This window comes from Rhagoletis zephyria, unplaced genomic scaffold (genome assembly GCF_001687245.7).
Source record: "Rhagoletis zephyria isolate East Lansing unplaced genomic scaffold, Rhagoletis_zephyria_1.1 Rzeph_scaffold_00324, whole genome shotgun sequence".
Lineage (NCBI taxonomy): Eukaryota > Metazoa > Arthropoda > Insecta > Diptera > Tephritidae > Rhagoletis > Rhagoletis zephyria.
The window spans coordinates 54,459-72,638 of NW_016157408.1; the positions used below are offsets into that span (position 1 = coordinate 54,459).

Consider the following 18,180-nt stretch of genomic DNA (forward strand, 5'->3'; position numbering starts at 1 on the left):
TATGAATATACATTTTGTTTTATATTTTCTACCTGTAAATGGAAAAATGTGAATGAATGAATGGAAAACATTCAAATCATTCAAACTCATTTCGGTAAAATTTTTTTTCTACAAACAAGTTTTTTCGTATGTAATAGGAACGCAGCAATACATACATACATACATTGTTTGTTTGTAAATAGGTGCATAGAAAAAATATTTTTGGATATTCATACAAAAAATTGTCATTTATTTCAATTCAATTTATTTTCAATTTGTTTGAATATTGTGATGTCTACACAAATATCAGAACAGCTATTCACTCAAATTCAAAAAAATGTCAAGCCAAAATCATTAATTCGTTTTGTATATGAATAATTCAAAAGCCGTTTTGAATGCTTTCATGCAGCCCTCTAGTATGTATGCATGTCGTAATAGGGTTAATAATATAAAGCTGAGTTATGAAACGTAAATGAAAATTTTAAACGCAAATTGAAAATGATTTTTGACGAGTTTGAGGCTCAGGTGTATCTGCGGGAGGGAGGCAAAAAATGTTCTGGCGAATAAGAAGGAAGAATGCGGTAACATACTTTTAAGGTTTGCATGATTTGCAATATTACAACAATGGTTATAAACTGTCTTGCTTGTTGAAGCGGATTGAAAATTTATAATAATACTCGTAGTAAATATAAACCAAGGCGAGGGCTTTCACTTGAAGCTCCAAAATGTTACGAGTAAAAAATGCAAGTCTTTAGGAAGAGATTTATGAACTATAATAAAGAGCTCAAAGTCCTCGATGCTGATGTGGATAAGCTTTTGGATTTATTTTCAATGTCGGCGCGATTATGCATGTATATACATACATATATATTGTATGTATGTATATGCACGTACATATTTACGTACATCTATCTGTAAGTTATTTTAATGTGAAAAAGTGAAAGTTAACTTCTACATATGTAGATATGTATGTACATAAAAATATGTATACAGATTTCAAGCAGCTGCAGTAGTTGAAAGTGCTGGTTCTTCTTAAGTTNTGTTCTGGCGAATAAGAAGGAAGAATGCGGTAACATACTTTTATGGTTTGCATGATTTGCAATATTACAACAATGGTTATAAACTGTCTTGCTTGTTGAAGCGGATTGAAAATTTATAATAATACTCGTAATAAATATAAACCAAGGCGAGGGCTTTCACTTGAAGCTCCAAAATGTTACGAGTAAAAAATGCAAGTCTTTAGGAAGAGATTTATGAACTATAATAAAGAGCTCAAAGTCCTCGATGCTGATGTGGATAAGCTTTTGGATTTATTTTCAATGCCGGCGCGATTATGCATGTATATACATACATATATATTGTATGTATGTATGTGCACGTACATATTTACGTACATCTATCTGCAAGTTATTTTAATGTGAAAAAGTGAAAGTTAACTTCTACATATGTAGATATGTATGTACATAAAAATATGTATACAGATTTCAAGCAGCTGCAGTAGTTGAAAGTGCTGGTTCTTCTTAAGTTTTTGTGTTTATTTAAAACAATTTCTGGCTCTAGTATGACGTACACCTATCAAATAGTGCAATAAAGGCATAAGTATTCATTCATTTAATCTTCATACGATTTTCAAAATTACCGACGTTAAAGTTCTTCGGCTCAAATTTGACCCATGCAGTAAAATTCTGATATAGAAAACGATTTATTCATGTTTATTTAGCTATCGCAACGTATTCAAAGTAATCAGTGTTTATTGAGTTGTCGATATTTATAGACACAGGAAACAAGTTGTCGAAATTTACGGCTAGTTATGGAGCTATAAAAACTTATGAGACTATCGAAATTTGTCACGCTAATGAAATATGTCAAGTTATCGATATTTATTGAATTATTATTATTTATATATATAAAGAAATTTATGGAGTTATCGTAATGCATCGAGCTCTTTCAATTTGTCGAGTTATCGATATTTAATGGTTTACTGATATTTGTCCATTTTTTTCATGCTTTTTCAAAGCTTATCGAATTTTATCGTGTTACCAGAGAGTAACAAGTTATCCAGATATGTCGATAGCTTTCGAAAAATATGGTGCTATAAAAATGATGCTTATGAGTTATCGAAATTTATATAGATATGTATACAAAGTATATCGAGTTATGTATCCATTTATATCGAGATATAGTATACATTTTTCAGTTATCGAAATGTATCGAGCCTCGGAACGCAAAGTTATCGAAATTTAACGAAACTTATCGAAATTATTCGAGTTGTCGATTTTTGTTGAGTTATCGATTTTTAGAGTTTTTGAATTTCTTTGAATTATCGATATCAATCGAATAATCGAAATTTATCGACAATTGGAATGTAATCGGTCAGTTCCAATTTTCTACAAAAGTCCTTCAAAGATACATATAAGAAATTGTTGTCAAGTTTTAGTTCTTAAGCAGGAAATTTTCAGTAAGTAATTTTGTACCTTATACATAAGTTAAACGACGAGCTATTTAAGTTAGAAAACCTATCCAAGGGTCTCAAATAACTACATAGAAAAAACGGTCGAATTTCGAAAGTAACTGGCACTCCTAGTTATTTATCATTTCTTGACTTAATACAAAATTCTCTTATTCTTTCACAAGGGCCAGAAAATTATATACATCCATATGTATAACTGTATAACTATAAATACATAGTTATGTATGTACTTATCAACTAACAACGCTTATAGTAATTCGCAATTTCCTGATAAAGCAACGCGGTAAAAAAGCGCACGTTCACAGCCATAATTTAAATCGGATATTTCACGTTATGTTAAAGTGCCTGCCCGTACAAAATAAACATATTGACAACGATAACGACTTGAACCATAAGAACATACGCGTATAATAGCTTTGTTTTGGTTTTAAAGCCCCCTTGGGTTGCACAAAAAAAAGCCCGCATTTTTATGCAGCGTTAACATTTTTATAGTAGCTGCCAACAGATTTTCTTCACCACTTTTTTTTAAAGAATAATAAAAACAACAACATCAACGCGTAGTGCAATGCCGTTGACAAACACTAACAATAGCAAAGCATTAACGAGCCAGTGATACCAAAATGACAACGACATGTTCGTCAAAAACAACATTTGCCAGCTGACAATGGCAGCATTAAAAGTGTTGCAGATGTCGTAAATTTCCGTTTGTGTTTTTTCTATTTACTGTGTTGGTATAAAGGCATATAAGCATTAAAAGATATACGTATTAAAAAAAACAAGGCGTAAATTTTTAGTCTTCTTATGAAAAACAAACCGGAAAATGAATGAATTTGAATAAAAACTTACGTATATGTTAGGCCATATGAAAAGCCTCCGTAGATTTGTGGGTAAAAAAAATCTTTACTGAAAATCTATCCATAATTTGCCAAACTGCAAATTGATTTTATACCCGTGGTTTCTTCGGCAAATTTTCTTAGAATTACACATAGAATCCTTCTGTGCTATACGCATAGTCGAAAAATTATCCCATACATATTGACCCACCCTAATGCATAATTAAATATGCATATGTAAATCTACCACATTGTTTTGGAATCGACCACAATTTTTAAGGCTTATCTACCCCAAAAAAAAAAACTTTACAGTACGCACACTGACTCTAACAACAATACTATTTTGGCGGTCGTCTTATAAAATTTCCCTTAAATGATACAAATATCGAGTGAGAAAAGCTTAAGTCGAATCTGGCCAATTTGTAAAGACAGCACTGAAGAACCTACCGGCTTCATCAAACTGCTGTCGAAAACACACACCAATACTTCGCTTATAAAGGAAGAAAATACAAAGTGTGTGAACAAATGCCGCCAATGACTCTTGAAATAAATTCGTCAAATTTTTGTTTTTTGAAAATTAACCTTTAAAAAATTTTTGTGCTGGTAAGCGTAGAATTTTTCGTACAAATCGAAGAAAACTTACTCAAAAACCAAGGTTGTTAAGTGGAAAAGTGTTGCTACGCGGATATGCAGTTAAAAGTGGAAATTTCGTACAAAAACCCATTTTATGAAGCAGTATTTTGACAAAATTGCGCACGTAAGCGGAAAATGCACCTAAGTGAATAGGCAGCTAAACGGAATATGTATACATACTGAATTTCTGATTTATATGTGCAAATAAATTCGCTGATTTCTTTTAGCATCCATCTATTTCAAGCAAAGCAGCTGTGAGGCTGCAGTCATCAGCTCATAAATTTGTCACTTCATTGGGCGGAAAGAAAATTTCTTGACAATCGCTCCGCTGCCAAGGCTTTTGCGTTCAAAAAAAAAATAAATTAAGCAAACATTTCAACTTTGCGCCGAGCAGTCCGAAGTAGAAGGAAAAAACAGAAGGTTTCGACTGCTGCGACAGCAAAAACATTGCCTACAATATTTTAGTGATTCAGAAAGCAACATACCAGCCGCATCAGCATCACATAACCAACAACCGTTTCATCGCCAACACCCAGAACAGATTAATGAGCTGCAAATTATTTGCATGCGCAACCAATGAAAACAGTTGACATAAGTACGTGCAAATGTGCACATACATACATACATACATACATACATACATATTCATATGAATGTTTGTATGTATGTATGTACAAATGTGTAAACAATTGAGATCACGCGTACGTAAAAGCATAGCGTCGCAAGCCAGCTCGAGCGCATAAATCACACCAAAATCACGCATATCAACCGATTGCAATGCGCCCGGGCACGCATAAACACAATGAGTTGGCAAAACATACATACAGCGACGCAGTGAGGCAGCATAACACGCTCAAACGGAAATGCTGAACGCGAAAAGTGCTCCTGCTAAAGCTCCATTTCCAGCTGCTTGCCTCAAAATGAATGTGCCGCGCGATTGTCGCCTAAAATAATCCTCTGATAAAATTGTCAGCACCGTCATAGCGCTTGACTTGACTTGCATTTCAGAAGGTTTGTTTTTTTATTTACATAGATACTTTTTACTTTAAATGCGTTTTCCGTCAAAGCAACAGACTTTGAGTGCCACAGTGGTGGGGAGCTTAGCGGTTGTGGAGTTGCCTGCGCTTGAATGTGGAATTGGTTGCGCCCGGCAAGGTGTGAGAAATGTGTTATTAATGGGTGAATTTTGTTTACGCAAAATATTTTGTGTAAATTTATGCGATTTGCTTCAACACAGGAACAGGGAAAGTGTTCGAAGGCATTGAGTGTTGTGGAATTTTCGTGTGTTCGCAAATGTTGTATAGGCTTTGGAGATTTATTTGTGGGCCACAAATACACTAAATTTTTTCATAAGATCTGCTTGCATAAATACAGTGGCCGACGCAGGAAAAAATTTGTTTGCGAAATACTTTTACTGTGAGATAAATATTATTGGTTGAAATTTTCTTTTAAAAAATTGTTCACTCAAATTTATCAAATTAGTTGAAAATGAATTTAATCAAATATTGGTGCCTTTGAACAATTTCGGATTTGAATTGAAAGAGCGGTTAGCTGATATCGATAGATATATAGATAAATCACTGCGACTAGTATGTGCCTCTATTGTGCCCTCTGGCCATGACATCACCTCAGCTAGCCCTAGAGACTATGTACATATTTCAGAATATATTCCATGGGCAGGGACCGTATGTGCTCCTCTCCTGGCCATATATGTCCTATGCTCTTTTCCTTTCTACGTGAAACGGCCTTCCACTTCAGAAGGATGTAGAATGGTGTCTCCTTGGCATAGTCTCAGAAGCGACATATGTATGTAGGTCGCTTGACCACATAACTAGATTATACAAGTGACCTCTTACTCTACAATGGCCCGTCAAAATGTGTGTAATGATTCTTAGTTTCTTCTAATGCAGGCCCATGAGTGGCCTATATATTTTCAGATTGTATCCTTCTGGTAAGCACTTCGATCGGTGCCAGCCAAAATACACACGCACACATAGCCTCGCAAGGCTATTGACTGCCCGGCACTGTTTTAGATTGATTGAGTACGCATATTAATGCCGCGACAGTGCAGTTCCCTTAAATTGGTATTTCTCAATTCCTATCGGGGTCGAGGCAGCGGGCAATCTGGCTAACTGATCAGCTTCCTGATTTCCTTCGACTCTCATGTGCTCTGCTACCCATAGCAATTGGATAGCATTATTCTTAGCCCGAGCATTAAGCTTCTCTACGTACTCTTGAACCTGTGAGAAGTGACCTTAATGGATGAAAGTGGCTTGAGTGTTGCTGACTATTACTTAAAATTAGGATTCTCTCTCTTCTCATATCCATACAGAGCATGCGATTTAAGGGCCCCCTAGTCCAAGCGCACAAACCATTACTGGGGGTTTGTGAGCATACTTGGTTTAATACCGAAAGTCGTAGGCTGCTTCAACCAGATGAAAGATAATCGTTTCTGGTCCCATCCTGGTGAATGGCAACAAAATGTTTCTCCACATGAGTTGACTTCTGTACCCGGAACTATCTTCCAAGGTCTATCAACCCGATACCGGAGAACAGAGTCCGCGACTTTCAAATGTGCTAGTGGGAGAATATCTCGTAGAAAAGCGGAAATCCCCTGAAGTACGGAATTAGAAACTCTCATGTCGGATGCTGGAAATACTGTTGACGCTTCCTGAATAATGTAGGTCGCAGAATTGTCGTAGATGGGGAAGATTCTAGAGGATGAAAATGCCTCAGATCAATCTCTAGCACTCTAAAATTGTAATTGTTAGCAGGGCACGACTGGTAGCTCACGTTGACGAGGTGAAAGGACCTCCTCCACTGCTGGCAGGACTATATCCTGATGGAGACTGGGAAAAGCTGGCATTATTGGTTTTGGGTGGGACTTACGACATTCGTCCTGGGGAAGCTCAGATCATAAAATGAAGTGAGCTTACCCTGCCCCGTATTCTAGGTTATACCAAATTTGCAACTGTAGGGTTCTTGATTGTGATTCCTTTTATGACCATAGGTATATTCCCTTTAGGAATTTCAGGAGTATAAACTGACACCATTGCTGTAAGAGTCGCTCTCTGCAGCTTTCCAAGAGATCTTTGGTCTGGCCGAAAGCTCTACTGATGATCTGGAAATTCACATTGGAATCTAACACCGTCATCGAAAGCATACGCCTTTTAAATGAAGCTAGGACGATTGTACTATACCCCGCCTGAGAACTCTATAGGCTCGGGTTGGGTATCTATAAGTCTAAGTGCCGTCTTCTCAACTAAGTTTTAAAATCTAGACGCCCTTCAAACACATATTTTCAGAACAAAAATTTTTATTTAAAGGGCAAATATACTTTTAAACCTACTTGATAAAGCGGCCCTAAGATAAGAGAGGCTAAAAGCTTTTTGGAGGAAATTCTACGAAAACGTGGAAACGCTATGAATCTTCGTAATCTGTCGCGTCCACGTGTGAAATTCGGTATATTTGGAAAAACATGCCATGTGGCTGGCTAACTCACATATATGTATGTATGCCAGCTGTGTAAATAAAGCTGTGTTCTGAAAGGTTGGATAATTTTTGGAGTAATGTTTATCTCCAAGGCCGAAAGAAGCTTCAGCAGGAGTCGTAAGGATTCCAGACTATTTAGACTGTCTTCCCTGATATTGAAAACCCTCGTGGGACTAATTTATTAACATAAAAGATCGGGATCGATTGAGTGTCTTTCAGCACCTCTATTGGAAAGGCGAATCAGTGAAATATACTTAAAATTTAGTGATTAAAGTTGAGCAAAGTCTTTTATGAACAAAGGCTTCGCAGAGGCGTGTAACAACGTGCTAGTCGAGGCGATAATATAAATCCTGACTAAGCTCGAAGTCAAGAATAGCAGACGCGTGTAACAACGTGCTAGTCGAGGCGATAATATAAGTCCTGACTAAGCTCGAAATCAAGAATAGCTTAGTTAGGCTTATTTACCGCATCTCTTGTAGACGAGTGGGGCAATATAGCTAGCCGCCCTGAAGCAGCGTAACCCATTGCATGCCGTGTCATTCATATATGGTTGCTATAAAACATGAAGTCGGCAGAAGATCGCCGGGTCAAGGGAAGAACTCAGATTATTTTGACCTCCAAAAATGTGCCCTTTTGCATGAAAATGGGTTGGTTCTGCGATTGAGGTACACTTGTAAATCCACCTTGGGAATTGGAATATGTATTGGATCTCCACTTGACCACCAACCCAAATGTTTATTGGGCAAAAGTGACATTACATTGAATGACATTGCTTATATATTTAAAGCTGGACAGGGTACCCTTGGGGTTATCTCTCCTCGCAGAGAGGATATAAAAGTTCTTGTGGAATTTTGTGTCTCCTACTGGACCGATACATTTTTAGTCGACGTGCTTTATCGAAACTCCCGAGGAAGTCTCTGCGGTGACATCAGCAGCCTGCGGAACTTCCGTTTGAGCGCATAGCATTCTTACGAATATCTGCATATGATTGACCTGCAGTTATTATTCCAGGAAAAACATTTTAAGTGTTTAAACAATAGACATTAGTACTTATTTGAGCATTCTGGTTATTTTTTGGTGTGTACGATTCTCAACATCTCAATACTTACTATCCCTATGATTTTTAAACAACTAAAAAAATAATACACTTTAAGCATACAGTGCATTAACATCCAAAAAAAAAAATAAAATATATTTAAAGCGCTCTCGATCTCACTTCCTGCTTTGTTAGAAAACTGAAGACGTTCACTTGTAAAAGTTTAAATTTCTCCCTGCTGGCAAAGTAAAGATTCCTTCAAAAAGAAACGGATTTGCAGCTAAGAAAACTCACTTATCCAAACAACGCAAGAGAAATCATAGCAAAAACAGGACAATGCAGAATTTCGCACTTCCATCTGTAAGTATACATACATACATACATAGAAACGTACTTGTAGTTCAACCGAATAGTTATAACTTTGTTGCATAGCGCAAGCCATTTTGACATACACATATTTAGAATTTGCAGGCGAGCCATCGAAACCTAGGTCACCTAGGTGCCCGAATATAGCCATGACAGATGCGTAATGCAATGTGCGGCGGGAATTTGTTCGCACTTTGTGTGCTAAGTGTGCTACTTGCCAGTTTTTGTTGTTGTTTTTCTTGTTGTTGAATTTAAAATATCTATCGGGGATATCGGACAATTGGCTGCCTGACTGCGACCGAATGTCAATAGATAACGAGTTTGCAAGATTTGGTTCACGGCGACAAAGCCGCAGCAGTCAGGAAATGGAATTATTGGCAATTGTAAAGTTTTGAGCCAATTTGCAGTTCGATGTAAGTGTTTATCTTATGTTTTTCACTGTTAAATAGCTCTAGATGGGGGCCGTTGTAACTGAGTGGTTAGAGGTGCATACCACTACTCAGTAGGGCTTGGGTTCGATGCCGGGTCGGATATTTTTTCCAATAGCGGTCGCCCCTCGGCGGTGAGTGGCAAATCTCAGCGTGTATTTCTGCCGTGACGAAAATTCTCATTCCCTCCATTTGTGTTATACATCAGGATGCATACCAAAAATTGCAGGAGAAGCTCGGCCGGACACTTAGCAAAAGCGTAAACATTTATGAGAAGGAAAGCAAATCTAATAACATAACTCGCATGTGTAGAGTACATATATATGTAAATATGTATAGAGTAGGCATGTTCAGTGTAAAAAATCTTTACTAGATTTAATTAGATCTTGCTTATTTGTGGGAGTGAAATCGGGTATTGTCGTTGTTCTGTGTATGCAGCTACAGTTTCGCGGCTATACTCAATCCCGACTCCTGCGTCCTCAGGACTCGCCACCTGAAAACCCCTTCCAATAAAAAAGCGAAACAAAGCCCAATGGAATGGAAGACTAATCTTTTCCATTAGTGTTGAAATCGAAACTTCAGCAAAGAGACTTTTTATACCTGAAATAATTCAAAAAGCTGGATGTAAAAAAAAACCCATTCAACAATGGTAGATGGGTCGACATCATCGAAACACTGGAATCGCGATTCAGGATATCGATACAACCGCCGAAAGTGGGGCATAGCTACTTAAAAGATCGAGAACCCCTTTATGATACAAGCGATGGGCCACAAAGAATGAAGATTACATCGTGTGTAGCACAGAGATCCATACTAGGATCGAATTTCTGGAACGTAAACTACAACCAGCTCCTAGAGACAGAAATTCCAGATGTCACCCAGATCCAGAGGAGGCTCAAAGAAAACTAAATCAGCGAATGCTACAAACAAAAGTATGANAATGCAAACTATTTTGATATCCCGCCAACTATTTAGCAACCAAACAAGAACCGGTTTGGCGCTCATCTTCATGTCATAGCTTATCACGTTAAGCGTCAAAAAGTTGAATGAAATCACACTTTCGCATCATCGCTTAGAGAATTGTTGTTGTTGTTTTTTGTCTGCGGCTGTTTAAGCTTAAGCTTTGAATGTACATATAGCTTGGTGTTGTGTTGATTTGCGCCTCTTGAGGCGTTTTCGTTAGCTCGAAATTAATATTAATGATCTCGGAGTGTGTCGGTGACCTATGAGCCTGAACGATACTCTTGGTTTTGTGGTGAATTATTCATAAGTTTTTTACGCGTTTAAATAAAAAAAAAATTTTGCTAAAATTTGCATATTAGTGATTTTGGCAAGTAAGAGTAACGAAGAAAAAAGAAAAAACCAAGTGGGACAAAAACAAAACAGTGAAATGGAGAAATTGAAAAATTACTACAAAGCCTTAGTTTAAGTTTAAAACTTTTAAAATCTGTTGCCAACGAAGAAAGTTTTGCACATTCTATAGATAGTTAATGGTCAAACATTATTCAAATGTTTACTCGTTGTGATTTTTAACTTAAAAAAATTCAATGAATTTCGAAGGTAAAAGTAGTTTTATGTCTGTAGAAATTTATTTAGTGAAATGCGGTTTATATGTGAATAAGCAGGTATGCCAAATACGTATACAGTCGCTCAAAAAATGACTTAACGTAGTGCAAAACGGTGAAGGAAGATTTTTTTGTTTTATAAAAATGTTTCAAAGTAAATTGCAAAATTAAAGGATACATCCGCACCAAAAAACTCTTCTTCAATAAAAAATTTAATATTTCATCTCTATAATTATTTAAATAAAAATTGACATTTAAACCGGTGGCAACTCCCTCAAAAAGTATTTTCAAAATAAAGTTTTCTTTTCCTCTTTCGGTTGACATCCATATTGTAAGATTTCATTTAACTTATTAATTAAATTAAATCTGATTTTTAAACATGTGGCAACTCCGTTGAAAATATTTTCAAAATAAAATTTTTTTGATATCTTCTATTTGACACCCATATTCTATTAGTCAATTTACCTTGTTAAAAAATTGTAATTTATTTGTTAAACAAGTGGCAATACCATTTAAAAATAAATACAACTTTCGTAAACCTCTTTCGGTTGGCATACATATACCATTGAACTTTGAAACATGTGGCAACCCGATTTAGGATATTTTAGAAATAAAGTACTTTTAAACTTCTTTTAGTTGATGCCCCTATTATAATATTTCAGTTAATTTATAAACAAAATCTCAATAGACTTTCGAACAGGTGGCAGCCATGTTAAATATATTTTTAAAATAAGTTTTCCTTAAATCTCGTCGAATATTTCATTAAACTAGTTAATTTAATTAAATTTCGCTTTTAAACATGTGGGAACCCGATCTAAATATTTCCGAAATAAATTGTTTTAAACCTTTTTTATTTAGCATCCGAATTGTAAATATTACATTTTCATATAAGTTATATATAAAATTTAAATTGATTTTTACGCAGGTGGCAACCACTTAACGTGTGGCAACCCGATTTAAAATATTTAAAAAATAAAACCTTCTTAAACCTCTTTCGTTTGAAAGATTTCGTTTAACACATTTATTAAATTGAACTGGAAATTTAAAACGGTGGCAACCCCTTTTCAACATTTTTTTTTATATAAAGATTTCTTAAAACTCTTTGGATTACATCCATACTGTAAGATTTCATTTCGCATAATAATTAAATTGAATTTGAAATTTAGAGAGGGGGCAACCCTTTTGAAAAATATCTGTTAGATAAACTTTTTTTTAATGGTCTAATGTTGTAGCCCCTCTAAAATACAAACATCAGCAGTAGTCTGAGTTTAATTTTTAATTATTTCGTGACATTCCTACTGTCATTCAACTATCAACATAGCTACATAAACTTTGCTTTGGATATCCGACTTCTCACACCCGCTTTAGTCAGCCAAAAATCAAAAGTTGCTTTGTTGTTGTGATTTTCAGCTAATGACTATAAAAAGGGAAAGGTAAATCAATGCGCAGCCATTTAATAAACAAAAATCAGCGCAACATTAATGCAATTTTGGATAAATTCAATGCGAGAAGACGCACATATTTCTTTCGAGAAAATTCGCCACCATAGTACTGAATTTATAAGCAATGCGCTGGTTTGTATTGCTTTCACTTTTTGTTGCGATCTTTGTTACAATACAAGGTAATTTCGCTAGTAAATTTTATTTTAGTTTATTTTAATAAAAACTTAAATCAAAACCATTTTTCGCTCATCCATATTTAGCAAAGCAACTGATTTTGCATCCACTTAGCGCGTCAGAAGTCTATCAGTTGCTCGCCAATACAGGCCGTAGTGATGCTTTACCCCAAGGTCGTATTATCACACAAGGTTTGACATTTGTAAATAATCTCACACGTCGTTTAATCGGGCGCGGCAGCGAGACGCGTATGTCAACGCAGGAGATGTGCTTTAACACGCGTAGCGCCCGTAATCTTGCTGAGGCTGAAGCGGTCTATAGCGCATACGTAGCGGCGAGTAATCGGCATGTGGCGCAGGCGCGGCTAAAGCCAGTGCGCGGTGGTGAAGCGGGACGCGTTTTAAAGCTAAAGAAACGTAAGAAGTTACGCGATGACGATGAACAGAGAGGCAATAACCGCATTAAAAATCGAGATGACGGGCCTTTAAGTTTACCCGATTTGATCTCACGAGCCGCTGCAGTAACAGGCGGGTACAGTTCGGACATGCTAACAAAGGATCCAGCAACCACTGCTGAGTTGACAGACACTGCGGACTCTTTAATGGATAGGGAAGGTGATGATGCTGCAATGTCGAGTTCTACAACATCTACATGGCCAGAGGGCGCTATTAATTGTATTGTTATTGAAAAGAGTGAATAAAAGTTGAAATATGACATATATGTATATGTTCTATATATATACTAAAGCTCATTCCACCTTGTAACGGAGTTCAGTCCCAACTTACATTCGTGGACTATCTTTAAAAAGTTGCGAGCGGTTTCCAAGTCTTTTAGAGCAGCTTCGTTGTCACTGCAGATCCTGATTTTATGTCGGTGCCACCTTTCGCCAACTGCCACTTTCAGTATTGCAAAGATATCCGATTGAGAGACTGTTGCCATTGCACCCAAAGCGATAAAGCAGCTGAAGTTACCATCCAGATGCCATCCAGCTGCATTACCTTTTTCAGTCTTTGAGTCGTCGGCATAGAAAGTTTTCACCGAACTTTCCTTGTTGGAAATCTGACGGCGTGCTTTCTTCCAAAGGAGACTCTAGGCATGAGTTTTTCATTACGTGCCAAAAACAAAGGACATTGCTCTGACAACCTTCTGAACAGCTCTCTGTGCCCAGAGCTCCGATCGTCGTGCCACAAACCAAAAGAGTGCAGTCGACACATCGTTTCCATTGTCTCCTCTTGATCGCTAAATCCAGAGTTGGCAAATTCAATAAAGCATTAAGAGCCTGACGTTGTACTCAAGGCGCCCGTGATGCCTATACACACGCTTCTTTGTAGCCTGTTCAATAGAGAACCCCCGGTCTTGACCATGGTTCTGCACCATACTACAGCGAAGTCGGTGGCAATTAGCCTGACTGGAGTTGTGTTTATCCAAAATACCATAGCCCGTCTCAGACCTAAAGGTTGCTAAAGGTTCTTCAGCACCGTCCGAAAACTTTGAGGACTCGATTGACCTTCAGATAGACCAGAGTTTTTCCTGTCAGATTCGTATCTAGAGTTACCCCTAGATATTTAACATCCACGGAAAGACTTAGGTTTATGCCTCTAAGCAATGCAAGGTTGCGACCTTTAAATTTTCTTTTCCGTGTAAACAAGAGTATCGTTGTCTTGCTGGGATTGACATCCCCTCCCAACCTCTGCCAACAAGTTAAAGTGATAAAAAATCACTCCCGGACGCCGACTACTCGGCAGAGATCAGTCCTCGTTTGTCTCTTGCCAGAAGGTACGGACGAGAGACCAAGGTATATTGACCTCGAAGGCCACAACATCTCTACCGTTCGTCTTCTTAACATAGGTTGTGGAATAAAAATCATCAGAAGTCACACCGGTTTCAAGAGATTCGTTAGGAAATCATGTTAGCTCAAAATCCGATGTACGTATATGCCCTGCTATCTCAGCTCCAACGAAGTAGGCACATTTCTGAAGAAAATATCCATTGAGTAGTTAAAACGGCTTAAGTTATTATAAGGGCATTTCGGGCGTTCGGGACTTGGCACTATTCTTAGATATACAAATTTTGAATAACTTATATTTGAGCGATGTAAGTAAATATAGTATATATATTCTTCTTCTTATTTGGCCCTGTAACCGCCCAAGTGATTTTAGCTGAGATAAACAAAGCGCACCAGTCGTTTATTTTCTGTGACAACTGAGGCCAATTGGCTAATTCAAAATGTCAAGAGAAGCCCAGTCCTTCTCCGCTTGGTCCTTAAATCGCAGTGCGGGCCTCCCTCTTCCACTGCTAATTCTCTTTTAAAGCATCACTGATACGAAAAGAAAATTGAAAAAGGACTAAGTAGAGCAATGTTGCTCTTAAAGTTCTAATAGATACAATCCGTCTTCCCACTTAAGAAAGCTTCCGAGGGCAGACGGCATATTCGCTGCTGCTTTGTAAAAGTGGTGAATTACCGTTTATTTTTTAGAATTTTTTTTTGTCGCATTGGCTTCCATATAATGAATAAACTCAATTTATTTGTATATGGAAGAAATCCGCAACACCTTTGGCGAAAAAACTTCTAAAAAATCAACGGTAACTTTTAGCCACTTGAAACTTGCACATTATTAGACTGAAATTGGAGGTGCTAAAAAACTGTGTACTCAAAAAAATTCTAACACTTCCGAGAAAAAAGTTTGAAATTTAGGTGAAAATTTGTTGCACTTTTTTGTAATTTTCTACAAATTGTTACACTTGGGTTTGTATCGGGTTTGTCTGAGAATGAACTGTATTTTAATTGAAAATTCTTAAAAATAAATAAATAAACATAAGTGGCACACAATATCACTTTGAAATGGCGTGCTATAGATATGACCGATACTGTAACTTGTAATAAGTTCCAGCTTTTTACAATTAAGTGAAAACAAATACGTAAGTCAGGAATTTCGATGTTTAAAAAATGATAAAGTTGAATCATTACGGCCTATTAGCTTACTATCTTTGGCCTCCGAACTCCTTGAAGTGCTTTTCTTAAAACATTGCTTCAATTTATCGAGAAGAACAAGCTTATTCCCAATCACCAATTTGGATCTAGGAGGGGGCACAGCATAATCCAACCAGTTCATAGGCTTGTCGATAACATTCATTCAGAATTTGACCAAAACAAATTCTGCACTGCTGCTTTCCTCGACATATCAGAGGCCTATCATCGAGGTGCCAACCATGTGATACTTTATAAAATTAAAACTACCAACTACTATATATTTATTTAGTCCTGTCCGAAAGAGCGTCACTTCTTCGTTAAACGAGGCGTAAAACAGTCGGAACTACATGAAAGCTTAGCTTAGGAAGACATCTCCTCTAATACGGCTACATGCAAACTTCAAAATGCTCTTAATACAATCGATGATTGGCTCAAAAAATGGTGCATAAAATCTAATAGACCGTAACTCCCAACTATCAATTGAAAACCAGCTTCTGCTGTACTCAACTGTCATAAAGCCGATATGCATCTACGGTATCCAGTTGTGGGGCACCGCAGCAAACTCAAATACGAATACAAAGATTCTGATGGAAAACTCTTAGAACTACCAACTCTGTCGGGATCTTAAAATTGCCACTACCAAAGTAGAAGAATTATGCTACATCTTCTAACCTAAAACTACAAGCCAATCCACCCATAGAGAAGCTGTTATCTACGCCAAACATTTTTACTCGCCTAAAGAGGAAGTCTACAAAACATCTTCGTAGCTGATTATGCGTGCTGATCTCGCCAATGAAAAATGCCTTATAAATACTTTTGTATTTATGTTGAAGTAGGATAAAAAAAAAGAAATAATTTAGTTGAGATACAATCGTTTTCATTGATCAATTTAAAAATTAAAAAAATTTAAGTATATTTAATTATGTGGTTTCTACTTAACGCTAATGATAAAAGGTAATATTCAAAGCGACGATATTGAGCCAAATGTAGGGTGCCTAATCATAAAAATGAACAGCGAAAATATCGCAGCATTACTAGTTTAGCGGTAAAATACTTTCGCTTTCGATTAGAGAAATTAACGAAAGCTTCTGCGGGCATGCGAAAATTTCAGCGTTTTAATTATGATATTTGTCAAAAAAAAAAAAAAATGTGCATCCATCGTGCCATCGCTTAGTCAAAAAGACAAACTTTCTAAGTTAAAGTTTAGTTACGAATTTGTGCGCGCACTGAGCAGGCGAGTTGATAGTAACAGAAGACGGCATTTGTGGTTGTGTATAAAAAACGAATTCGAGAAAATAAACTAAATGCGTAAAGGATTTATTTCGGAAATAAAAAAAATGCAACTCGTTTTGATACATTTAGTGACAGTAAGCATGCTGCTTGCCATCAGTTTGCCGACAGAAGGTAAGAGATGACGTCTATTTTTGTTAAAAAAAAACTCAAGAAATAATCGCGCTGACATTCCAATTAAAATAAGCTTTCGTATCCAAATGTATTTCATCACCACATTTGCCTTTCGCTTGCAGGAAAACGCCTAACCTTGGTGCCGCTTAATGCCACCGAAGTATATCGCATACTGCGTGAAATTGGTCGTGAGGATGCGGTACCAGAGGGCCGAGTGGTAACACAAGGAATAGCTGCGGTGTCCGGTTTCGCTGCCGGTTTGGCCAAAGGTATTGGTGGTGCTTTGCTGGTGGACCTCGCAGCTAATTACTTGGCTTCAACGAATGCACCTCCAAGCTCACAGCCAGAAGAACCAGAAGAAATCTGTTTCGATAGCCGCAGTATAAATGATGTTTATGAGGATGACGGTACGCCAGAGGGTAGACAAAACGATAACTCATTAACGGACGTAGGAACACGTGCGGATTATTATGCTGATAATAACAATGAAAACGATGAATATGGTGGTGGTGAAAATGAAGATACTCAGACTGAAATAGAAACGCGTACAGGATCGGGATCGGCGGTAAATTGCATAAGAATCGTTAAGAGTTGAAGAATATTGTGACTGGATCGTAATGGCGTTAGGGTGGGAATAATTATTTATTAAGCTATTTATTAATTAAATTTCTTTAATTCGTGTGCGCAATTTAGTATTTATTTATGTGTTTAAATTAATTTTTAATTCAAAATAAAAAAATGTTCATACAAAGATACACAACTTAAAAATAGGGAAACCCTAATTTGAATGTGAGTTTAAAATATGTGACACTTTTAAGGATGGCAACTGATATAAATTAAAGTAAAGCAAAAATCTGTATTAGAAAAAATTCTAGAAATTAAGCTTAATTATGGATACTAGTAGACCTCGTCTTTATTCCTAAAGTTGGTAGTGACGACTATACTAGCCCTTAAAGCCCAATGGCCAATAGCTCGATGTCCTTCATGCTGAAATGTCAGGTGAAATTGATTGAGTTGCGTATTCGTAGGTAGCAGCCTTCATCATATCCTGTCTTAGTATCAACATAAGTATGAGGTGTGGAAACCTTGAGAGACGGCTCTGCAAAATCAGGTAGCCAGAATTAGCAATGCCTTCACTAGTAATTAATTCGCCCTGTGCATTTTTGTAGGCGTTGGGGGTGTTTTTTGACAATATCACCTTTGGTAGCATATGTTAATTGGTTCCAAATCATGGAGTAAATTCTGTGCTGGTATATTGGATCCGCTCAATACTTGCGCTCAAGCCGAATGGCATCAATATGTCAAGTGCGAAGCTCANGAATTAGCAATGCCTTCACTAGTAATTAATTCGCCCTGTGCATTTTTGTATGTCAAGTGCGAAGCTCCT

General features: G+C 36.9%; 1 protein-coding gene across 1 annotated transcript; it reads left to right on the top strand.

The window, feature by feature from the left end:
• Positions 1 to 16,762: 16,762 nt before the first annotated feature.
• Positions 16,763 to 17,388, top strand: LOC108359011 (uncharacterized). Its single transcript, XM_017610622.1, has 2 exons — positions 16,763 to 16,793; positions 16,916 to 17,388. The coding sequence occupies exons 1-2, from the start codon at positions 16,763 to 16,765 to the stop codon at positions 17,386 to 17,388; spliced, it is 504 nt and encodes a 167-aa protein (XP_017466111.1).
• The last annotated feature ends 792 nt before the right edge of the window (positions 17,389 to 18,180 follow it).